The 24,590-nt window shown below is 38.1% G+C and overlaps 4 protein-coding genes across 5 annotated transcripts; 2 read left to right on the forward strand and 2 right to left on the reverse strand.

Moving 5' to 3' along the window:
- Positions 1 to 3,102: 3,102 nt before the first annotated feature.
- LOC113317833 (pentatricopeptide repeat-containing protein At1g12775, mitochondrial-like) lies at positions 3,103 to 5,669 on the reverse strand. Its single transcript, XM_026565960.1, has one exon. It carries the CDS (start codon positions 5,125 to 5,127, stop codon positions 4,147 to 4,149), a length of 981 nt encoding a protein of 326 aa, XP_026421745.1. The 5' UTR covers positions 5,128 to 5,669; the 3' UTR covers positions 3,103 to 4,146.
- LOC113362609 lies at positions 5,397 to 7,896 on the forward strand. The gene is made up of 6 exons (XM_026605209.1): positions 5,397 to 5,406; positions 6,350 to 6,559; positions 6,687 to 6,697; positions 6,899 to 7,232; positions 7,325 to 7,507; positions 7,688 to 7,896. Exons 1-6 carry the CDS (start codon positions 5,397 to 5,399, stop codon positions 7,894 to 7,896), a joined length of 957 nt encoding a protein of 318 aa, XP_026460994.1.
- LOC113317838 (protein argonaute 12-like) lies at positions 6,362 to 9,841 on the forward strand. Of its 2 annotated transcripts, XM_026565976.1 has the most exons (8): positions 6,362 to 6,764; positions 6,899 to 7,232; positions 7,325 to 7,507; positions 7,688 to 8,345; positions 8,438 to 8,528; positions 8,616 to 8,802; positions 8,897 to 9,512; positions 9,777 to 9,841. In XM_026565976.1, exons 5-8 carry the CDS (start codon positions 8,472 to 8,474, stop codon positions 9,778 to 9,780), a joined length of 864 nt encoding a protein of 287 aa, XP_026421761.1. In that variant the 5' UTR covers positions 6,362 to 6,764; positions 6,899 to 7,232; positions 7,325 to 7,507; positions 7,688 to 8,345; positions 8,438 to 8,471; the 3' UTR covers positions 9,781 to 9,841. The 2 variants fall into 2 exon arrangements, with proteins under 2 accessions (XP_026421761.1, XP_026421753.1); XM_026565968.1 differs by having other exon boundaries at positions 8,897 to 9,795.
- Positions 9,842 to 13,232: 3,391 nt separating this feature from the next.
- Positions 13,233 to 21,292, reverse strand: LOC113317854 (flowering time control protein FPA-like). The gene is made up of 7 exons (XM_026565986.1): positions 20,803 to 21,292; positions 18,988 to 19,233; positions 18,746 to 18,865; positions 17,752 to 18,596; positions 16,226 to 17,354; positions 15,885 to 16,078; positions 13,233 to 13,511 (listed from the first exon to the last, which is right to left on the reverse strand). Exons 1-6 carry the CDS (start codon positions 21,085 to 21,087, stop codon positions 15,902 to 15,904), a joined length of 2,802 nt encoding a protein of 933 aa, XP_026421771.1. The 5' UTR covers positions 21,088 to 21,292; the 3' UTR covers positions 13,233 to 13,511; positions 15,885 to 15,901.
- Positions 21,293 to 24,590: the final 3,298 nt, after the last annotated feature.

The following is a 24,590-nucleotide window of genomic DNA, read 5'->3' on the forward strand; positions in this document are numbered from 1 at the left end:
AATCAGGAGTTGAACCAAACAATACTTCATACGGAGACGCGTTATCCAGAACAGATGAAGGTACCCTATTCATTAGAAAACATGTAGTAAAAAATGCATCATACCAATAAGAAGTTGGTATAGAGGCCGTAGATAATAGTTTTTGTCATGTTTCACGAAGGTGACGATTCCTACGTTCAACTAATCCATTTTGCTCAGAAGTGTGTGGACAAGAGAATCGATGAAAGATCCCATTTTGTTGAAGATAAGGTGTAAGTTTACGATATTCAAGAGCATTATCTGATTGAAAAATATTTATCTTTCGACCAAAGAGATTCTCAACATGTTTTTGGAAAACAAGAAATATAGAGTAGACATCTGATTTATGAGCGAGAGGAAACATCCATGTAAATCGAGAATATACATCAATAAATATAATGTAATAGCGATAACCATCATTAGAAACAATATGAGAAGGACCCCAAACATCTGAGACAATCAAAGCAAGTGGATTTAAATAAATAGTATTACTAGAAGAGAAAGGTAACTTATGACTTCGATGTTCATGATAGGAAGAACAAAAGCTTATTTTTCTACTAGAAACAGGAAGAGAAAATTTAGAAATAACATGACGCACAGTACGCATCATAGGGTGACCTAATCTAGAGTGCCAGTTTTGTAAGCTAGCACGTTCACCAACAAGACTGGTTGTAGAAGCTTTTTTAATCAGCAAGGACATAGAGACCACCAACCCTATTTCCGCGTAGCATAACCTTCCCCGTACATCGACCCTTCACAATACAAAAATCAGGGTGAAACTCAAACAATGCATCGTTATCAGTAATAAGTCGAGAAACTGATAATAAATTATGGGAGATTTGTGGAGCAAACAAAGTATTGTTGAGATATAACTTACGTCTAGGAGTACCTAGTATGGATGAACCAACATCAGAAATTGGAATAGAAGAACCGTTACCCATCTTGATTTCATCTGGACCTGTATATTCTGAATAAGCGTGTAATCTAGCTAGATCATTCGTGATATGATCAGTAGCCCCACTGTCAGGTACCCACGGAGCAAAAGAAGAAGACCCTTGTGTTGCAGCAGCATAAGCTCGAGGAGCAGGTGATTGTTGTGGATGAGTACGGCGAGGGGGTTGTGGTTTAAAGGTACGATCAAAGCGTTTCCAACACATAGGAGAAAGATGTCCAGCTTTGTCACATAATTGGAAAACAGTGCCTTTTCGAGTACCAGTATTGAAGGTGCCAGTATTAGGTCTTGGTATAAGTCCATTAGTCTGAGAAGAAGGATTCCGAGAAGCAGTAGCAGCGACAAGTTGAGAGTTCAGTAACTTTGTTTGTTGTTCAACACGCAGTTCAAAAGTGAGAAGATATGTGATGAAATCTTCAAGTTTCATAGTACCCGTGGAGGTGGTGAGAGAAGTGACTATAGCATCATAAGAGGAGTCCAATCCAGCAAGAATACAGTGACGTAACTCGGTGGGAGTAACAGTAGTATCAGCGGCAGCAAGACTGTCAACAATATCACGAGCCCTGTCAATATAAGCTCTCATAGAAAGATATCCTTTCTTCAGTGCACGGAGTTCACACTGAAGATGATGAATGTGGGCATCTGATTTGGAAGCAAACAGTGATTCCAGGGAGGACCAAACTTCACGAGATGTAGCAAGACGATGAACTTTCCGGAGAACAGCAGGAGTCAAAGAGGAGAAGATCCATCCTAGGAGAATTCGATCTTGTTTCAACCAAGGAGCATATTCAGGGTTAGGGTTTTTCAGTGTTTTCAAGAGTTGCAGGGGGACAGGGTTTTTCACCATTAACATAGCCATCAAGTTCATATCTTTGAAGATAGGGTAAAAGTTGAGCACGCCAAAGGGAGTAATTTGTTTCATCAAGTTTGACAGTGATGATGTGATGAGGTTGAGAGAAAACAGATGAAGCCATCATAGATTGAGAGGAACCAATAAGTGTAGAAATTGTGCTAATTGAAGAAGATGCGGAAGACATGGAGAATCGAACAAGGATGATACCAAGTTGAGTTTTAAAATTTGACGTGAAGACTATATGCACAGACTAGATGTGAATATTATATGCATAGACTATAGAATATAGAAGAGAAGAAGAATGTTTAGGAGAATTGTTCTCTATTATTCAATGTGTACAAAACATCGACAATTTAACTATATATACAGACTCTTTCGAATTCTAAACATAGTAAAAGACTTGTACAACAAGTATTTCCTAGTTTACATAGTTTCCTATTCTATGTATAGTAAACATTGGAGTTTGTACGTAACTACTGGCTTGATCATTACGGTATCTCAATAATGCATGCATGATCTAATTGCTTGAACTTTAAATTTTAAACAGTTATTTTGTGTTTGGGTGCTAAATTTTGTTTTGTTTTTCTAACTTTTTCTCACTTACGGTCAGTTTGTCCATTATATATTATTATTTGATTGTCCTGCATAACAAAATTTCATAGACTTCATACAAAATCAGCAACAACAATTACTAGGATCTTCCAGATTGCGTGGACTGCAAGGTTAGCATTTTGTTTGATGGTGTCAGGCAGTGTGTTATGGTCCGTGAAAGAAACATCTGTCATGCACATAATTCGTGTAAGATAAATACTGTGAGTACCTGCAGTAAACTGCATGGCTTCATCTAACCTACGATTATTGCAATACCCGTTGATTAAACTCATTTGCTCGAGGTCCTATCCACCATCGAGTCAAACAATTTATTACCCGTTGATTAAACTCATTTGGCTCGAGGTCCTATCCACCATCGAGTCAAACAATTTATTACCCGTTGATTAAACTCATTTGGCTCGAGGTCCTATCCACCATCGAGTCAAACAATTTATTCGCTGCTTGCAGCCTACCTGCCAAACACGGACCTTTTTGATCATTGAATTATAAGTTATCTGATAGGGTTTCAAGTTTTTCTTCTCCATCAGTTCAAATAACCCCCAAGCGTTTTTCATAATCTCAACTTTACAAAGTAAAGTTATTAGTATATTAAATGTTGCTGTATCAGGTTTTTTTTATAAGAAGAGAAGATATATTGAAGAAAAAGATTCACAAGTATTCTGCCAGAGGTTAAACAAAAAAATATATCTCTTAAAGAAGAAATAAGGGAAGCAAATTGTAAGGTAAAACTGAATGTTAAAAACAACATATAAAGAAAGAGCTACTAGGCAATTAAAGTAAAATAATAGCGAATTCATCATCTAGTGAAAATCCGAGATGAGCTTCTGCGCAGAAGCATTGTCTGGGAGTGCTGGAATTGCTCCTTTCCTAGTTGTACAGATTGCGCCACAAGCATTGGCCATCCTTAGAGCTTCTCTCAGTTTGCTTTCGTCTTCCAGAATTGATGAATATTTGGCAGCCGAACAAAGTAATGAAAATGAAGATTCAAAGACATTGGCAGCTTACTGCACTTGGTCATTTCACTGTTAAACCATACACAACCTGAAATGAACATTCACCTCTCATCCCAATCTTTAGCTTTCCTCCCCTGACAGACAATTTTGTGCACATGCTGAGAGAAGATAATACTCTCTCAGCAGTGTACATGCCAATTATCCAGACTGCAACAATTTGAATCCAGTAGAAGGAATTAGGATCTAAGACCCTCGAAAATGGAACCTGGTAGAGCAACATCACCTGGAGGAGTCTGAAAATCAACTGCAGCGCGACAATATTCCCGACCAAACATATATAGAGCTGGAATACGAATAACAGGACATGGTTAAAGCAATAGCTCCACAAAGCATGGGGAAGGCACCAACTTCAAGAAAAAAAACTACAGATTTTTTAGCCCCTTCGCCGAGAGAGTGTTTGCTAACAAGGAAACAACAGAATCACTCGGTACAAATTCTCTTTCAGGCACCCTTGCTATAAGAAAACCCTTAATGATGGTGTCATATGTTCTAGCATTTGGCAAACAACCCTTCTCTTCCATTTCGATGATTAATGCGTTAGCCTCCGATAACATCTTGTTACGGAAGAGGCCTTTGATCATTGTAGTATATGTTACTACATCATGTGCCAATCCTTTGTTTGGGATCTCAATAAACAGCTTTCTTGCATCTTCCAACCGACCAGCCTGACATGAACCATGAATAAGAATACTGTACATTTAAATATTAGCTATGATACCAATACCTTTCATGGATTCGAACAATTCGATTGCCTTCTCCAATTTTCCATTCTTGCAAAGACCATTCAACATTGTAGCGTATGTAACTTCATCTGGAGATTGACCAAAAGATTGCATCTCGCTAATCAATCTTTCTGCTGTCCTAAGTCTTCCAACATGGTATAATCCCCCTAACAGTGCAGTGTAAGTAACAGTGCTAGGTTGCCGTCCACTCCATTTCATTTTGTTGAATAGCTGCATAGCTTCATCCATCTTACGATTCTTGCAATACCCATTGATTAACACACCGTAGCTGAACACATCTGGCTCAAGGCCTCTATCCACCATCAAGTCAAACAGTTTAACCGCTTCTTGCAGTCGCCCTGTCAAACACAGACCATCGATCAGTGAACTATAAGTTAACTGATTGGGTTTTATGTTTATTTTTTGCATTAGTTTAAATAATCCCCAAGCATCTTCCATCATCCCATCTTTACAATGTGAATCTATTAATATACTAGAAGTTATTCTATCTGGTGAAATCCGTCGATCCATCATATCATCAAAATATCGTCTTGCTTCTTCCTGTTGATCATGTAGGCAGTGACCATGAATCATACAATTATAAGTTGTTATATTTGCAGATATTCCTCTATTAATCATCTCGTCAAAAAGTCTCCTTCCTTCATTCAACCGGCCTGAATTGCATATCCCATTGATCAAAGGAGTGTAAACAACTACATCGGGTACAACATTGGGATCCCTATGCATTTCATTGAAGAGAACCAGAGCTTCATCGACCAAACCTCCTTTGCAAAGTGTATCTATAATCACACAGTATGAGACAGCAGCAGGTCTGCAGTTCCATTTGATCATATTGTTTTTCAGCTGAAGAGCACGACCCACTTGACCAGTTTTACAAAGCCCATGTATAAGAGTGCTACATGTGAAGGCATCACGTTGAATACCTGTTTCAGTCATTTTACCAAACACTTTGAAGGCAGGTTCAATCTTTTCTTGAAGACACAGCCCTTTAATCAGTGTGGTAAAAGTGACAGTATCAGGATGATAACCTCTCTTTATGATCTCTCCAATCAAACAAAACTCATAATCAACTATTCCTAATTGGCAAAAGCAATTGGTCAAAATGCTCAATGTTACAAACTAGGTTGTACTCCAACCAAATTCATCTTTTTATACAACATAATCACATCTGAATAACACTTGATTTTGGATAAAGAACTCAAAACATGACAGAATGTACTATTAGATGGTAACAGCCTTTGCAAAATCAGTTGATTGAAGTATTTCAACCCATCATCAAGCTTCTTAATCTTACCAGATTTACACTCATCCCTCACAATTTGCTCAAGTTGTGTTACTCTTTTATCTCTGAACCATAATAATTTCTCACAGTTATCTCGATATTATTTTGATGTAGTAGAAATGAATGATTAAATATTGCTCTTCTATGAAGCTGCTGCAATAATTTTTGACCCAAATTCATTTTTGTCAAATCTTTGTTTGAGAGAAAACAAAGAATGTAGTTTGTAGTAATATTTTTCAGAAGAGCAACTTATTTGGTGTTGTTCCGTATGCAGGCACCCATATGTGTGCTCCTAATTTTATTATGGGTGCCTTTATAAGTTTGTCATGGTAATATTCACATTACAACTGTATCTTCATATTTTAACAGTAAATATCCTCACAAGTAGGGGCGAGCAGAACACCCAAATAGGTACATTTCACCCAACCCAATCCGTATTTTGGCGTGTGGACGCGCGTTCTCTTGGCGGATTGGGCCCGGGTGATCTTTGAAACACACATTTTTCACGAGTTAGAACGCGGGTGAAACACCACTCATCTATTGGACACTCATCCCTAAAAGTAATGCTGATTATATGCTCCCACCGTCCTATTTTGGATGCTTAAATTGAGGATTTTTTTTATCCTTAATTACTTGCTAGAATTCATATTTGAGTTATTTTGTAAAAGGGTCGCATCTTTTTGGTTATATTAGGGTCTGGGTAGTAGAAGTTGCAGTTGCTGCGTTTGGGTCGAAGACTAACTTTGACTGCCTAACATTTTTACCAGAATACCCTTACGAAATTGTTTAAGGACATAATATCCTAACATCATTAAGAAACTTAACTGGGTCTAACATATCCGATCCATTTATAAACGGACCCATATTTTTCATCAGACGATGAGGATGATGATATAGGAAATAAGCTTTTGGATGAAGCAGATGGGGTTGAGAATTACGCTGAATTCATCAGGCTAACAGCAAACTGCTATAAGGAAGAAGAGGAAGCGGAAGATGAGGATCCTAGAAAAGCTGAAGTTACACCACTATATGTTGGGATGGAATGGGGTTCTTTTACAGAGTGCAGAGAGTATTTAAGAGACTATGGTATTAGCAAAAGATTCGGGATGAGAAAAATTATGAACAACAAAGTAAGAAAAGAGTATGTGTGTGATGATGATAACTGTGGTTGGTTTGTGAAGTGTATCTCAATGAGTGACAATGTTACTTTTAGGCTCAAGAAAGGTGAGTTTAAGCATACTTGTCAACCAAGAGGGATGGAAAATGCGTTAGCAAGTGGGTGGCACACAAGGTATCGACTATATTTACCTCAATTATGTCACTTAAGTCACTTAACTTTTCAACATTCATTCACTTAAGTTTTATTATTTTCTATTTCATTCGTATTTTAACCTCAATTATGTTGTTTATTTATTTCATTTGTAGATTCTGGGATATGTAAGAGACAACCCTGACTGCAAGCCTAAAGCTATAAGGAGAAGAGTTAAGAGGAAGTATAAGGTGAATATTTCATATTGGACAGCTTGGCATGCTAGGTGGAGGTGTTTGGAGATGATATTGGGAAGCTTTGAAGATTCTTACGCTAAAGTTCCTGATTTGTGTGAGCAAATAAAGAAGGACAATCCTGGTAGCATTGCTGCATTCAGTAGAGATAGTAGAACAAAGCAGTTCACAGGCTTGTGTGTGGCTTACAATGCTAGTCTAGAAGGCTTTAAAGATGCTAGACCAATGATTGGTTTAGATGCTTACCACAGTAATGGTAAGCTACATAAATACTTTGCAAGAATATGGTTTAGTGAAGTTTTCACAAAATTTGTGTCTGATGCTATTCAATGTTTGTCCCACGTGCAGGCAAATATGGCGGGGTGATTATGAGTGATACAGCTTTGGATGGTAACGGTGGGTTATTCCCCCTTGCAGTCTACTTCACAAGGTTAGAGTGTAAAGAGACTTGGAATGCGTTTTTGGAGATCATTGCACCTAGTTTGCACCTCCACGACAAGCCTTTGACCTTCATTAGTGATAAACAAAAAGGTATTGATTTCTTTATTATTCGATACTAGTAGATTATAAAAATCTGGTATTTTAGAATGCAAAGATGAGCTACATTTGCTTTAGTCTAATTGAGTATAGTTTGGCAGGAAATGCTTGTCCTCTGCCACTTGATCTTTTTTCACATTCCTTCTGATTTTTATGTTTGTTTGGCATGTGTAGGTATAGAGTATGGTGTTCAAAGACAGTTTGGTTATGTCAATCATTTTCACAGGCTCTGTTTTAGACATCACTACAAGAACATGAAGATGAAGCATCCCGGACCTGAGATAGAGAAGCTTGCTTGGAAAGCAGCCAAGTCCTACAATGAAATTGATTATAATCAAGCAATGAAGGATCTAGGTGAAACAAAGATGCAAGCAAGAGAATAGCTGGAGAAACATGACTTATCTCAGTGGACAAGATGGAAGTTTGACAAGACAAGCAAGTGTGAGCATGTAACTAACAACTTCAGTGAGTCCTGGAATAGTTGTATTCATGACTTAAGGGCATTACCCATCTGCAAGTTTGTTCGGGAGTACCAGATTCTGATCATGAGGTTGATGCATGACAGGAAAGAAGTTGCGCTAAGTGAACAATGGAACCCAGATGGGTTAGTTCCAAAGGCAGAAAAAAGATTAGATATGCATAGAAATAGGCAACATTTGTTTACTTGTTACCATTCTACTAATGTTAAGTGGCTAGTGGAAAGTGACAATGATATGTCTTACAAGGTTGATTTGGATAAGAAGAGTTGCGCATGTGGGGCATGGGAGGTAGGTGGAATTCCATGTGTTCATGTGATGGCAGTTATCTTCCCTATGGGTCATGATGATAATAGGTAATGGACAATTCATAATCAAGTGTTTTAACAGTTGTGTTTGAAATTTAGGATGTCTAATTTCGAAATTAACCTACAAATTGCATGTGCAGGTATGTAGATTAGTGCTACACTGTTGAAACCTATATGAAGATGTATGCAGGGAGTGTTGAAGCATTGGATCCCATTGAAACATGGCCACCTGTAAGTTTCTCATTCAACAAGAAGTTTGTGTTGTTTGTAATTTTTTAGTATTTGTAGCGGCTAATTTGATGACCTTGTTAAATGTAGAATGAGTACATTGTTAAGCCACCAAGACTAGTAAGGCCAGCTGGTAGGCCAAGAACCCAGAGGATCAAGGGTAGAGACGATCCTGGATACGACAACAGGAATGCACATAGATGCGGGAGGTTTGGACTGTATGGGCATCATAGAACTACTTGCAAAGGAGCTCCAGATGGATGTGAATCTTCTACTGGTAAGTTCGTATTACATTTGTATTACTGAATTATTTTCTAACATTTGTATTGCTCACTTACTTGCTTCTGTTTGTTGTTGTTGGTGAATTGCAGGTCTTCACATATACCATGCTCCACATATTAGAAGGCCACCAAATACAACTGGAACTGGTGAACATGTGAACTATAGCAGGACAGTAAGATCCACTGCGGGTATTAGGACAACTGGTTTTCATGGTAGTAGTGTTGGTGCAAGTGGAAGTGGTGGTGGTGGTGGTGGTGGTACAAATGTAACAGTTGCTGCAACTGTAACTGGTGATGATGCAATTGGTGCTTCTACTCAGCCTGCCAGAGGTGGTACTACTAGGAGAAGAGGAAGAGTTGGTGCTACTAAAGGAAAAAGAGGTGGTGCTAGGGGAAGGAATGGTGGGGCTTCTACTCAGTCTGCTAGAGTTGAAGGCCAATACTATCCAGAGACTCAGCCTGCAAGAGGAAGAGGTAGGGGTAGAGCTATAAGGATGCCAGGTGCAGGTTTTGGTGTAGGCCAATATTATCCAATTGAAAACATAGCAAGAAGGGCTTCAAGGATGGAGCACTTGTTGTTTGGAGATGCTGGTGCTGCTGCCGAACCACAACAACCAACTGCAGGAGAACCACAACAACCAGCTGCAGAACCACAGCGTCCACCTGCCAAGAGAGCGAAAACCGGCCCTCAATTAGTGCAATGGAGGTACTAATTTACATGACACTGAAGTTATAATGCTTCACCTTCTGCTTGAATAGAAGTTTTTTGGTAAATACACCCTTTTTAGTTGAATAGAAATTTTTTGGTGATGGCACTTTTTTGCTTGAATGATAGTGACATTCAGTAATTTCACTTAACAATAGCCATTAATGAACACAACTTTTGTATAAATTGCATTAACATTCTGTATGTATTTATGAATGAAAATGGCAGTGACATTCTCTATGTATTTATGAATGAAAATGGCAGGTGAAACCATCTTTTGGATATGCAATACTGGGTTTTTTTACAAGGTTTTATGCTACAGAGTATGGTCTTATTTATAGATTTTTTTTTTTTGGTTAAATTACATACATTCATTCACTTGTGTTGCACTGATCTAATCTCAGACATCAGATTTTCACACGAGTAAACAGTGTAACACGTGTGACCCATGGGTCTAACGTTAACTGATTGCTTAACTTGGTCGAGACGGGCGTTATTTTGACCATATATGGAATGTCAACTAACAGTTGACTTGACGGTCAACTATGAGTCTACGACCCAAACGCAGCAACTACAACTTCTACGACCCAGACCCTAATATAGCCAAAAACATACGACCCTTTTACAAAATAACTCTCCATATTTTTCCACTTTTTATCCTAATCTACCCATATGTTGGAATCGGGTCTTAATAGGGAGTTGGGGTGCAGAATCGAGACTCTACCAGTTACTTACTTAGGTATGCCTATTGGCTCGAGTAGGAGAAGTGAGATAATTTGGGAAATCATCATTTAGAGGATGCAAAAGAAATTAGCACCTTGGAAAAGAAGATATCTGAATAAAGCAGGTAGAGTTGTCTTGATTAGAAGTTCACTTGAGAGTTTGGCAGTTTACTTTATGTCTGTGCATCATATTCCTGCTTCAATTGAGAAGATGTTGAACACTTTAATGAGGAAGTTTTTGTGGGGAGAGGATGAAGATAAGAAGAAGATGAGTTGGATCTCATGGAAAAGAATTTCCAAACCAAAAAAGAAAGGTGGTTAGGTATTTGAAACTTGAGGCTGGTGAACAAATCTTTATTAGCTAAGTGGCACATAAGATATTGCAAGGAAAAGACGGCTCTTTGAAGGCGTATTGTTTGCGAGAAATCAAAAGCTAATGAGAATTGTCTGCTGCCCTTGCAAGTTAAGAACTCTATAGGCAGAAGCATGTGGTTCGACATCTTATGGTTAATGATGTTTTCTTTGATGCAGTGAAGGTTCAGGTTCAAGATGGTACAACAATCAGATTTTGGCTCGACTGGTGGAACGAGAAAAGATCCTTAAAAGAGAAATATCCAAGGTTGTATAAGATTAGTATTCAAAAGACGGCGACTGTGGCTACGATGTACGACAGTAGATGGAACTTGCAGTTCAGTAGAGCCTTGAATCCAGCTGAAAGGATAGACCTGCTAGAGATTAAGCATGATCTTAGACATGTGAACTTGACTCAAGGGGAAGAAGATGGTTGGATGGAGATTGTTCGGTGAGAAGTATTTATCTCAAGTTAACTGAAGCTGAGCCTGATTGGGATGGTCACTATCTATTGTCTAGCAAGTTCGTACCTCCTAAAGTTTTGTTTTTATTTTGGGCTTCTCTTCATGATTCTATTCCAACCAGAAGTATGTTGCAACATAGGAGAGTCACAATTCATTCGAATCTGTGTTTATTTTGTAATGCACCTATGGAAACTTTGGAGCATCTATTCATTCATTGCATCTGGGCTTCTCAGTTATAGGAGAATTTTATTTCAGCTATGAGAGTTCTTTGGGTGATGTCGTATAATTTTAAATCTCTTATGCAAAGCTGGAGGTTAGTTAGAATCTCAGCTAGACTGAGAATGGTTTGGCATCTGATGCCTTTTGACATTTGTTGGGAATTATGGAATGAACGTAATATGAGAGTTCATGGTGGAAGATCAAGACCTTTATACGACCAGAAGATTGCAGTAAAGCTTTGGATATGCCTTTGGAGTTCATCTACTGACGTTTTAAAGCAATTCTCTACGAACCAAATTCTAAATCATTGGGAGAATATCTTGCATATGTAGTTGTGTTCTTTCTCTCTTTTTGAAGGTCTTTCGACCATTGTAAATACCTTGTAATTATCTTTTTCTTTCGATATAATCTTCCTTTCTCGAAAAAAAAAAATACTCCTCTCTCTATGTATCCTCTATTCTCTTGAGTTATATTTTATGTTTTGAATTGTTCAAAGTAAAGAACATAAAACTAGACTTCTAAAAACTAGGTGCCTTAAATACTAGCCTAAGGTAATTGTGTAAAAAAATTACCCTCTTTGTGTTTCTTAATTTTTGTACAAAATCCTATTTAGGCATCTAAATTAGAACGGAAAAAGTATATATAAAAGTTATTATAAGAAATTAGTAGATATTTCTATATTTTCCTAGTCAGATACGGTGAAGGTCCTCTAAGATATTCAAGTATTAGTTTTGGATTAGTCGGAAGTCTTCATTTGATAAATATTTTAATTTTGGTTGCTGGAAAGACGTTCTTTTTGTGTTGTAGTTATTTAAATTTCAGTAATTGAAGTTTTAAAATTAAGTTATATTCTCTTGTTAAAACTGAGGAGAGATCCCCTCACGCTTTTATTATCACATTATCTCACACGTTGGGCGTCACTTTTGCGAATAAAAACCAAACCGTGACGGATTTGAAGCTAATATTTTAGGGATGTGTTCCTCTTACCAAGTTTTACATACTTACCAAAAATGAGGGTATTCCGAGACATATAACACCACCATCTACTACTTTGAAAATGAGCCGTTGAAAACCAATGGATTTCTGGCCGTCGAAATTAAGACCGGTATACTGTGAGGTTTTATATTTCGAAATGTGCTCATTTTTGGTAGGGATGTAGAAGTTGGTAAGAGGAACATATCCTCAAAATATTAGTTTCAAATTCGTTACGGTTGATTTTTATTCACAAAAATGACGTCCAACGTGTAAGATAGTGTGATAATAAAAATGTGAGGGGATCCTTTCTCACCTCACATTTAATTGCTTCGTTTATTATTCCTTAAAATCCGCAAATTCACCCATATCCGGTCCGTTCATCCATTATCTCACGGGTGTCAAATCCGACGGATAATAGAATGGACGTGTATCTTTTTTAATTAAAAATATCCATATGGATAATTAAAAAGTATCTTTTTTAATTTATGTGTATTTACACAGTATCAAACTTTACATGTCTTTTCCGCCTAGGAATTATTGTTGTAGAGCTATTCCACCAAGCTTCTGTAGTTTTAAAGATACTTGGCGACTAGCGAGATGCCATTATCATATGACAGATGGATAATAGACATTAGGACAATTGCAAATGGGCTATGATGAGGTGCTATAATTCGATTTGGGTACATAGAAAAGAGCAGGGACAACACCTAAAGCCAAGTTACAGCTTATTGATTCTAGGACCCCATATCCCTATGGGTGCTATAACTTGACAGAGTTTAGCTTTCCTGAAGCGATTCTTATCTTACTCCAGGACTGTCCAAGAGTTCTTACTGCTGTTAAAATTTGAACCTGGGCTACAACCTCATCATGACTGACTGTCCAAGAGGGTTTGGCAAACCATTATGTTTACGGCTTCTTTCATAAATTTATAGAAGTAAATTTTGCAAATTTCTAGTTGCCATTTGTTGATCAACACGGACAGGAAAAGATAAGAGAGAATAAAAGAAATTTTTATATAAAAAACAAATCGAAACTGATGAGAAAACATAGGTTTTTTTTTGTTTTTTCTTTCAGCCCTTTTCCGCTTTTGGCCACCTGAAAGATCCACAGTACTTCCTGTGGGGAAAAAAGTTACATTTGTATTTAACAGTCGTCTTCTCCTCTGGCTTCCTCTCTGCTTCCCAGGTTGGCATCTCGGCGGGTTTTGTGTGGAGCGAGGTAGTTTGTAAGGAATATGTACTGGATGGCCATTTTGCATTTATCCATGCCTACAAAACGTAAATTTGGAAGTTCATGTTTCTTTCTGGAAACTTTGAGCCATTGATGACTACATAGAAATGTCTAAATGGTAAAGCCAAATGAAAAGTAACCGACAACTGCAGGTTAGAAATCGAAGCTGTAAGATCAGGCATACTTGCTCTAAATTTTACAGGCCTATGCAGACTGATTGTTCACTGTGATTATACTAAGAGGACCCTGACTAAAACCCGAAGTAAAGAGGACCCTGACTAAATTTGTGCAACCTTCATTTGTTTGTTGGCTATAAGACGCCGTACGTTGTCTAACGATTATACTGAGGATACTAGTGCACATTAAGGCGTCCAATCACCCAACATAAATAGTGGCAGACTAAACAGGACATGCACACTTTATGCTTTCAGAAAATTATCTGAAACCTCCACACCTTGTCAACGAAATAGGGAAAAGACCCCAGATTTTGTAGTTCAGTCAGTTTCCTCTTTGAAAAAACGCTTGATTCTGCAGTGTGGCAAGTTGGAGGGTTGATCTCAAATAAAAACTAAACCCTAAGAAGGCAAATAATATCATGACTGCTGCGAAACGAGATAACCCTGGAAAATTGTGATGCCAGACCACAAAATCAGAATCAAATCTAAGGTAGTGATTTGTTTAGGAAAAAATAACTTATCACTCCTATGAATGATGAACCCATCAGTTGTAGGTAAGCCAAAACTACTGTACATATATTACAGGGGGCCTATAATATACCGCAGATATGAATTCTGCAACAGAAAGTTTTGGTGCATGAGGAAAAAAAAATAACTGTGCACAGAATCGACTTTTATTATGCATCTCTAAACAGAAAGTTCAGGTGCGTGAGGGTTAAAGAAAACAGTGCACTAAACGATTTTTGATGACCAAAGCAGAAGGATAAAAAGTGATGTCGCACTCAGCAATCAAAATAAAGTTCGATAATCTTTGTATCGTGATTGCATACACGCACATGAGACTGTTAATTGCTTTATCTGTTCTACCCTACGAATCGATTTTATTGCGCTTTCTATAGCCACACACGAAACTCTGTATTTGACCAGTTTAAGACAAGTTACACATCTAAACCTAACAGGAACTCCTGCGACGCTCACAATGTGTTTATCTGGAATTAAAGTGGGCATTGGCAGTTATAGCTTTTTCAAAAATACACAAAACTGATCGACTCCACTGGGCGGGAGGGGCTCTGAATCGCTGTATGTGTCTTCCCATCAGACAGGATTCCTGAAAAGTGTTCTGAAACCGTCGAGGGGAAAAACAAACAGAAGGGAAGCTTTTGTTCGTAGAAATCGGTGATAGTTACTATCTCAATTAAGAATGTCTTTCTTCCTTTTGCTGATAGATAGCTTTAGAAATCCCTATAAGGTAAGTTTTGGAGGTGAGGGCTGGCTAATGATTCGCTACAATTGTAGCCTAAGTTTCAAATTTGTAGCCTAGACCCTTAATTCAATTTGATACAGAGAAAACACGTGAACTCCTAACACTATTCGTTCAGAAAGGCAAAACACCTTTTTTCCAATGAATCATTTAACACTGACAAACGTACATATACATGGATAATGCAAGATGTAGACAAAAAAATGGGATGACATCTCATTTATATACTACCACATGGTAACAAATCCTGTACAATAGTCAAGAATCTTGTACAAAAAATAAAGAATGATAAGAACAACTTTCTTGGGAGCAAGCAAGAAACCATGACATCATAGCAAATTAGAGATAACATGCTCAGAAAATTCAGGTAAAGCATGTTAGCAACCGAAGTATCATAGCAACAAAAAATAAAATCATCATCATCATCACTGAAATACGAATAACAAGACCCTAAGAGCTAGTTACGAATCTAATTGCTGATTTCTAAAATCAAACTATGACCAGGCCCTTGCATGGTATTCCCCTCTCACCCATTGAACTTTAGGTATCTCAAAAACAACTCAAATTACAAGAACACTTGTAGCACCAGGTACCAAAAAAGAAAAAAAACACTCTAAATCAGGTACATGTTGCAAAGCTGACCCACTAATAAGAAAATGGTATAACACTATAGTCTATTTCCTGCACTTGCATGTCGTAAACAACAGATTGCACCCTAGGCCACCGGGAGTCCAGAAAAACTTAATTTTGCTCAAATTAACATATGCAATGAGGGAACGTTCAAATCCTACATTTAGTTTGTACAGAACAAGAGACCATGAAAGTATAATTTGTCAATCAGACACACAGCATGACCCACACATCTAAGGGAAAACCATTGATAAGGTGGACAGCAGAATGCAATCAAGGATGAGGAGTAAGCAAACACATCAACACTAACAATTACAATGTAAAAACATGCAAGAATAACTCACCCGACATGAAGCAGTTCTCATTGATGATTGCCAGGTCCTTGTGCAGCCTGAGAGTTTCCTTGTTGCTGCTGCTGTATCTGAAGAAGAAGGTTTGCAGCAAATTGCAACGTCGATTGATATCTTTGGTTCTTATCAGCATCACCATCCGCTGAACCCTGGCCAGCACTTGATAGAGCTGATTGCAGTTGTTGCACCTGATAGTTGAACAACAAATTCAATTACTATCTAAAAAGAAATTTTGATATGACACTGGAGTGGATGAAGTAACCTGAAGCTTGACTTGTTTAAATGAGAGTCTATCAAATTGCAGTCAAATGCCTGAGAGGAGTTAAGTCTCAAACCTGAGTAGACGAGGTAACTGGAAGCTTGGGCTGCTCAAAGCCTGGTGCACGGAACTGTCCTGCAGCATTGGTTGGGTGTGAACTGCCACCATAGCTTCCCTGAGAATTCTGTGAGGGATCAAACTGGAACTGTTGGTTGACCTGCTGAGGAACAAAATGTGAGCCCTGAGAAGGGTTCGCGAAATTACTTGGTATTCTAGAGGAAACACCACCCTGCTGCTGTGGAGTGTTGAGAACGGGATCTTGGATTTGTGTATTGCCATGTATGGTTTGAGCTAGGTTCTCAGATCCATTAGAAAAATTTGCATAACCAGGATGATACTGTGAAGATGGTGGCTGATTACCAAACTGATGCACTAATTGTTGGGCTTGCTGAGCAGATTGATCCTCTCGTGGATGATGTAGAGACCCAGTAACATTAGTCGGATGATCTTGTCTCCATCCTTGTGATGAAATTAAATTCGATGCAGGCCTCTGCGCAGGGGAGACCACTGGTAACTGAGCACTATTAGTAACTGAAGACTGGAAGTTGGGCGGTAATAGAGAAGTTAAGGTGGCAAGAAGCTCAGGAGGTAGGGACACTCCCCCCTGGGGCAATGATGTAGGATTTCTGGAATAATCTTGAGGCATAGATGGAATCAAAGGGGATCCTTCACTGTGCTGTTTCTGGTGATGAGCCATCGAATCAACATGAGGCAACCTATTATTATAAACTTGCTCGTCCTTCTGAGGCAAGTTATAATCATTTCGGGAAGGAAGTAATTGCTGCCTATTAATGTATGGTGATGGAGGAATAGGTTGTTGCGACTGTTGTTGCACTGGCGCAGCGTTATTCGGCAGGTGCTGGGGCAACTTAAGAACCACACCATAAAGGCGTTCAGGACCTGAGACATCAAGAACCTTTGTTAAGAAATCTGACGGAGGCACCAAGAATAATGTGGTCCCATCATCGAATTTTGCAACTCCAGCACGATTTTTTGCCCCCAAGTAACGGAGAAATTCAGTGTACGATGCAAAATCTTCTTCGCTGTCTGGTAAGAAGTATACGATGTCAAAACCACTAGCCTCTGCATAATGTTTTGCCAGCAAATCCAACCCTGTTCTTGCAGAGCAATTCACAATTTCAGGGCTGCACCAAAAGCAATTAACAATAATATCAGATTGGGCCATTACACTCATCCTAACAAATATATCCCGCATAAAAATTCCTTTCTCGTGAAGTAATTTTTTTTCAGGGTTATTCTATGAGCTCCAACTACCATGGAGATTGATATTCCAGAATGGTCATAAATTTTTCACCCCGACCTATCCATTGGGCCATATGTTTTAACTTTTTTTTGCAAGAAGAAAGAAACCAGCAGAAAATTAATAGACGTGAACCAAATATGGATAGAAATAATAGATTTTTTGCTATGTGGATCAGATTAAGATTCTCATGGAAAGCCTATATGGAACTCAGAAGTATCTTCATAGAACACAATAGTTATGAAATCAAAGAAGAAACGCTAGGGCAAAGTCGAACTTACAGCTGAGAGTCTATCCCCTTTCCAATGGGAACACAACGAGCATTACAAACAGGAGTTCCTCCTTTAGCAATGACACCACGCCAACAAAGCTCATTTTCAGATGGGCTCTGCCCAGGATACCGCAAACTTGGACTACTTCCAAATGGGCCCAAAACACCTCGATCATCAATTGGTGAATGACCGTCAATCCTTGACCTCTTAGATTCCCTTTGATAAGGGTCATCTGGTCCATCCCATGTGCTAGACACACCCCTGCCGGATTGACGTATTCCTTTTCCGTAAGGAAGCATGCCTGCTCCAGAAGGAGAGTGCCTTCTTGCATTCGAGAAATTTTGGATGAGCCCAGCCAAGTCATTGTACAAATCAGGGTTTGCTGAAAGAGACTCGAACCCACCTTGAGGGCCAAGAGATCTCATCAGCATATTAGCACCTGGCATACCTTTAGCCGCTAGGTGCGCCATAGATCGGCCGTCACCATAGAAGTCCATGGATCCAGCTCCAAACGAAGGTTCATTAAAGAACATATCTGGTCTAGACCCTTTAACTCCAGGGAACATACCAGGAGTATCTTTAGCCGGTGCGAGTCCACTACTTGAAAATAATATCTGTATCCTAGGATCATTAAAAAGACGACCTTGCAATCCTTCTTTTGCACGCCGAGCCTCATCCACACTTCTAAACTCTACAAAAGAATAATTCCTTGAGGGGAAACTTTTGATTCTCTCAATTTCACCAAAAAGAATCATAGCATTATGAAGCATCTGCTCGTCAATCTTAATCGTGGGAGGGTACCCTATCCATAAAACATTGCTAGGTTGCTGTCCTCTTTTCCCACTTGGTTGTTGCTGCAGCACACAAGAGAGGGATTTAGACAAGATACAAACTCATACATAATTTCTCTTCTTTCATTTATCATACACAAGTATCTAAGCAACTAACAACAAAAGAGAAGATACACTTGAAGATGAAGCAAGAGATAGATGAAAACACGTACCATGTGTCTTTTGGACCCGAATTGGGATGACTCAGACATCAATGAAGGATCACTATGTCCCATACCCCTTCTACTGTTGAATTGTCCATCTCTTGAGTCAGGGAACTCGTTCCAGTTTTCCTGTTGCAGAAAAAAAAACATGGATACCATTCTTCTTATTGTAAGGAAAACCGAGGGGCATTATGCAGGAGGAACTGAAAAGGTGAAAGAATGCAGTAACATTAATGAAACAGTTAACTCACTCTTCTTGGAGGTTGAGACCTCAAGTAATCCACTCGTATTTGATCACCTCCGATGCGCTTCCCATTCATACTTTTTAGGGCAGCAGCAGCATCCTCTGATTTTGAGTAGTCAACAAGTGTGGTGTTTCTGTCTCTGAGAAATTTGAATTCCTCAATTTTTCCAAATTTTGAAAATTCATTTTCTAGGTGGTCCTTTGTGACAGCTGAACTAATTGCGCCCACCCACAGTTGTTTGCCTGGTTTAGCCTGCAAAGTGCAGCAGACAAAAATTCATTGAGGATTCAATTCGTTCCACACTGACAGCAAATAAAGCGCTTAGGCAATAAAATAGGTGTAGGAAATGATCTCTGATCATAATTTGTCAAGGTTTTAGCATACTTGAATACGACAATGTAGGGAATAACATCAGATCTTCTTTTTTCTATGCAGGGTAGAGTTGCTCAAGTGTGAATAGGCATAGCACATATTCATGCATGTCAACAATCTAATGGATACGTGTATAAAAGTACTGGCCAACTGTTGACCACAACAAGCGGACCACGGGTCCACAACAAGCGAAGTTAGGAATAATGAATTTTTTTCATTGCAGAAATAACTGTTGGATTCATTGCAGCAATTTCCTATGTTTCATCTGAGGGTTTTTTTGCAGAAGTGTTACTCTCATGATATGTCTAACTATTAGCATTTGGTTTATGATTTTAAGCTTTTAGCTTTTTTGAGAACGGGTGATCTGATAGCTTTCCCCGCTTTTGGTGGGAAGGAATATAGCCTACAATGCAATTCAGTTTTCTTGGAGCTGTTTTCCATTGTCATGCAAACTAGCGCGTAAACTTTCTAGAATGACTGTCCTTCATCTCAGAAAAATAAAAGCATAGGTACAGTTTTATTATGTTTTGGACGGTACGTATGCTCGAAAAATAAAAGCCAGAACGATCAGCTGTAAAGTGTTTTACGAAGAAGGAACAAGAAATGCTTGAGTGTCAGTGTTATTTGATGCTTATCCTTCAATTTGTGTTATGAGATCTTGTGATTTTTGTAAGGGCGTAACTCCACATTATGAAAATTCAAACTCATGCTACTCCAGGCTTTCAGCAGTATAAATATTTTGAAAATATAAATTCACTGATTGGACTGCAAGCTTTTCAGGGTTACCTTTCATGGTTTTTAGAGACTCATTGATATGGTACGGGAAATCAATAAAAGGTATGTAATTGTTGCACAAACACAATCGAAGTTTTGATAGTAAATTTTCTTAGATAACTTGACAAGGCTAATTAGACATTCCTTAACACTATCCGATATTGATTATGTCTATACAAATCTATCCTAGCTCCAAAAAAAAAAAAAACGCACCAATAACCCTAAATAACAGATTGTGCAGAACATATAACAGTTAGTTTAGAGATCACGAGTATTTCACAATTGGATCAGATCATGTTTGATAAGCGATTAAGGTGGCTCGAGAGTTTCGGTTAAGGTGCCCACCAAGGCTTAATAAGAAAAGCAATGGGTATGATTTTCTAATAATCAACATCTATTATCACCCCCATTGTTCTACGCATTATCATTATCCAAAAATCTAAGACACTAACTCTGGAAAACACACACAAGGGAGATCCAAAACATGCACAATGTGGACCGGGACCGATACGGCTATTATCACCACTATTTTTTCAGGCATTTGGGTTGAAAATTGCATAAACATAATAAAACTTTAAACTTAACCAAAGAATCAATCTGTACAACAGTATTTACAACAACCAATACAACAATATCTAAAATACAAACAGGGAGGTTAAAAGAACAAGAACAAACCGGACGAGCAAACTCGATCTTCAACGGATTTCCAAGTAAATTAGTTCCTTGTAAAGCCTCTTTCGCCTCTTTAGCATCTTCAATACGTTTATAATAAATAAACGCAAAATTTCTTGATGCGTAACTAGTCACTGTATCTAAATCACCATGTTTACCAAATAGATCCATTAAATCTTCTTCGGTTGTATCATTCGTTAAATTACCAACCCATAGATTATTTGATTCATGCGATCCTGTTTCTTTTCCTTGTTTTGAGGGTTTCTCTGAATTCTTTGGCGGTGCCATTGTGAATCAAATTCACCAAGAACTAAAAAAAACCTAGAAATTTCTGTTATTTTTGATGGATTTGTGGGATTGAATTGGGGAATCAACGATTTGATTTGATTGATTTGGAGGAATTTGAGATTTGGGGGAGAAAAGGGGGGATTTTTTTTTTACGATTGAAAACCCTAGAAAGATGGAGAGAAGGAGATAAGAAGATTTGAGATCGATAGAGATTGACTGAAAGGTGGTAAAATAGATTTGTTTATATATAGGGGTATTGCTACAGTGTCGATTTTGGGAGTCCGACAGGCGTGGTTTCCGTTCTAAGGCATGTTTCCTAAAGGATTCGGGGGAGTTCTACACGTTTCCGACAATATAGCACACATCTTTTGTTAAATTTGTTTGCTATACCAGATGGCCGGGAAAACTATCCAGCCACTATGAAAAGATACAACGATAGATTTTCTATCGAGCGATCATCTGAGGAGTGTCAGGGATAAAGTCTTCATTTTCGGCGATTTAGCCTATGTGGCTCGGCATAGTTGATATTGGCAATGGTTGGCTTTGTTCCGTCTATAAGGCCTACTCCTATGCACATGCCAAAAAAAAGTTGTTTGGCATACTAGGTGGCATAGCAAACCAATTGCGTCACTATGGGAAGACCAATAAGCGATAGACTTTCTAGTGAGCGATATTATGAATAACGCTGGCAATATTATGATTATCGATGGCGTTATACATTAAACCGAGCGATTTAAACAGTATCGCTGGCGATATTAATATTATCGACCACTAGATATTTTGCAACGGCTATTTCCCCCTACTGGTTCATATATATACGCCCTCGTATTTCTCCAAGGTACTCACACCTACTTCAACCTATAGTTCACCGATTTCTCTATCTCTATTCTCATTTTAAATTTCGTAATCATTAATGACGAGATCCAATGAAGAGAGGAATGTTATTATGAATCGGTTTAGATTACAACAAGAAATGCATCGAAGGAGGTTGCAAGAACTTGATGATGAGGAAGCTGAAGATAATAAACTAATCGACACTTTGATGCTTGTACATACGGGCCAAATACCTAGAGTTCCATAGCGAAAAGAAGTATTATCAAGAAGGTATATGTATGGAGGGAGAGAATTTTACCATCAGAAGCTGATGTACGATTATTTTCTTCCCAATTGTGTGTACTCTAATCAAAATTTTCAAGGTCGATTTCGTATGCCTCGTCATCTGGTGATAAAGATTATTGAAGAGCTTTGTCGAGTAGAACCTCAATTTAATTATCAGTTTGATGCACTCAATATTTGAGGTCATAGTCCTGAACAAAAAGTTACTTCGTCTTTAAGGATTCTAGGTTATGGCACTCCAGTGGATGCAAACGATGAGTACCTTCGTATGGGTAAAACAACTTCATTCACTTACCTTTCATTGTTTTGTGAAGTAATGATTAATCATTTTGGTCCAACATATTTACGAAAACCAACCGAGGAAGATGTTAGAGAAATATTGAGGGAGAATGAGGAAAGGGGATTCCCAGGAATGTTAAGTAGCCTCGATTGTATGCATTAGGTATGGCAAGGATTCCCTGTTTATTGGGCCAGTCAATATAAGAGTCATTATCTGTCATTTTAACGATGCTCAAATGGCAGCGAGGAAGGATTGGAACGCGCTTTTGGAATTTTAAAGAGGAAGTTCGCTATCATTTGTGGCCCATATCGTGGGTTGAGTCCTCGTGAAATGCACAAGACTATGCTCACTTGCATAATTCTTCATAACATGGTAATTCAGGAAACCCGTCGTGATCCGGAGTGGACAAACTATGAAGATGAAGATTTGAGGCCGGAGATTCAACCAGAAAGAGGCATCCCTGCAAGGAATTATGCCCAAATGTCTAATTACATTCAGAACCGAAATTTATATGACAGTTTAAGAGAATATCTGAGATTGAATATTTGGGCAGAGCATGGAAGACAATGAGTTATGTATTTTAATTTAAGTTATATATTTTAATTTAAGTTATGTATTTTTATTTAAGTTAATGAGCAATAGACTTATTTAAGTTAATGAGCAACAACATTTCAAATTAATCAACTTTTCATTTCAAACTAATACTAAGTAGAATGCAACAATAACATATCAAATTAAAATGCAATACTTTGAATTAAAACTTAATTTAGTACTTCAATCATCTAAAGGAACTACTACATCAAACTCATCATCAGTTCCATCCTCATCATCATCACCATCGTTGCTAGTAAATCCATCTTGTTGTTCAATCTGTGCTTGAAATCTGTCAAATTCAATTTGCCACACATGTTTTTGCTGGGCGTTCATAATTGAAGTGTTAGCTTGAAGAAAGTTATGCTTATCATATTCAAACCTAAATTTTTCTTGAGAAAGAAGACTTTTTTTACTCTCCCTGTTCTGAAATTTCCTATCAACTTCTCTTTGCTTCTCGACGGTCTTTTGATGTTCCATAAACTCCGCCATGTTAAATCCACTGGAACTCCCTCCTTCTTGAGCTAATTTTCTAGCTAGTCTTGCATTGTTCCTCCCTGGCATTTTTCTCTTACCATCATCATAATCATTAAAAACTAAGTTACCATTTGGGTTTCTTGCAGTATCTGGTGAAGAATTTGATGGACCTGGTGAAAATGGTGAAGAATTTGGTGTTTAGGGAGAAGAATTATATGTTGACCTTTCAGGTACTTGTTGATTATTTGATAAGAATTCTGGATTATATTTGTTCAACCCTTCAAAATATGATAACAACTTTCGTAAGCAAACTGTTTACCATGTTTTCCCTGCCAATCTGTACGAACCTGTCTTTCAAAATCAACATCCACCTGACCACTCTCCTTGCCTGTTCTCTTGGCTTGCATTATCAATGCAACATAAGCGGCTATTTCCTTGTTGATTACAATGAAGTATTCTGCCAATCCTTTTGCATCACGACCATTGATGTTCATGGTTTGTTCTTCATATTTACGAAATATATTTTCCCACATGGTATTACCATGTTGTTGTGCACCATCGATACACTCTTGGGTAAAAAAACATAATTACGACAAATGCATTCATCCTCTATCATGTTGTATTTTGCACCACAGACTTTGTTTTTTTTCAGCTTTGCCTTTGCCTTAAATTTGAGATTGTGAATCCATATTACAAGAAATAAATAATTGTAGAGAAGGTGTCATTGTTTCATATTTGAAGAAGAAGATTGAGAAATTCTAGAGAGATTTAGAAATTCTGGCGTGAGTTGAAATGAGATTGAAATTAGGTATTTATAAAGGGGCAAAATAGTAGCCATTGGATGAAGATATGATAAGTGATGCCAGACCAGTGAGCGATAGCTTGACTAGCGCTGGCGCTTTAAAGACCAGCGAGCGCTACTATGACCATCGAGCGATGGACACTCTATCGCTGAAAATTCCATCGTGTATGCCTATATGTTATTCCTGGCATATAGACATATGAGTTTGGCAGTTTGGCATAACCATATTGGGTGCAT

Source organism: Papaver somniferum, chromosome 1 (assembly GCF_003573695.1).
Source record: "Papaver somniferum cultivar HN1 chromosome 1, ASM357369v1, whole genome shotgun sequence".
NCBI classification, from domain to species: domain Eukaryota; kingdom Viridiplantae; phylum Streptophyta; class Magnoliopsida; order Ranunculales; family Papaveraceae; genus Papaver; species Papaver somniferum.

What these genes read in the sequence shown, in the direction of transcription:
- LOC113317838 (XM_026565968.1), top strand. Translation starts at nt 8,472, where the DNA reads ATGAAGATGTATGCAGGGAGTGTTGAAGCATTGGATCCCATTGAAACA. An exon ending in CCATTGAAACATGGCCACCT is followed by an intron (nt 8,529 to 8,615) that starts GTAAGTTTCTCA and finishes TGTTAAATGTAG; the next exon opens with AATGAGTACATTGTTAAGCC. An exon ending in TGGATGTGAATCTTCTACTG is followed by an intron (nt 8,803 to 8,896) that starts GTAAGTTCGTAT and finishes GGTGAATTGCAG; the next exon opens with GTCTTCACATATACCATGCT.
- LOC113362609 (XM_026605209.1), top strand. An exon ending in AGATGCTTACCACAGTAATG is followed by an intron (nt 7,233 to 7,324) that starts GTAAGCTACATA and finishes TCCCACGTGCAG; the next exon opens with GCAAATATGGCGGGGTGATT. An exon ending in CATTAGTGATAAACAAAAAG is followed by an intron (nt 7,508 to 7,687) that starts GTATTGATTTCT and finishes TGGCATGTGTAG; the next exon opens with GTATAGAGTATGGTGTTCAA.
- LOC113317833 (XM_026565960.1), bottom strand. Translation starts at nt 5,127, where the DNA reads ATGACTGAAACAGGTATTCAACGTGATGCCTTCACATGTAGCACTCTT.
- LOC113317854 (XM_026565986.1), bottom strand. Translation starts at nt 21,087, where the DNA reads ATGGCACCGCCAAAGAATTCAGAGAAACCCTCAAAACAAGGAAAAGAA. An exon ending in GGTCTCAACCTCCAAGAAGA is followed by an intron (nt 18,866 to 18,987) that starts GTGAGTTAACTG and finishes TTTCTGCAACAG; the next exon opens with GAAAACTGGAACGAGTTCCC. An exon ending in AAGGGGATAGACTCTCAGCT is followed by an intron (nt 17,355 to 17,751) that starts GTAAGTTCGACT and finishes CTTTTGGTGCAG; the next exon opens with CCCTGAAATTGTGAATTGCT.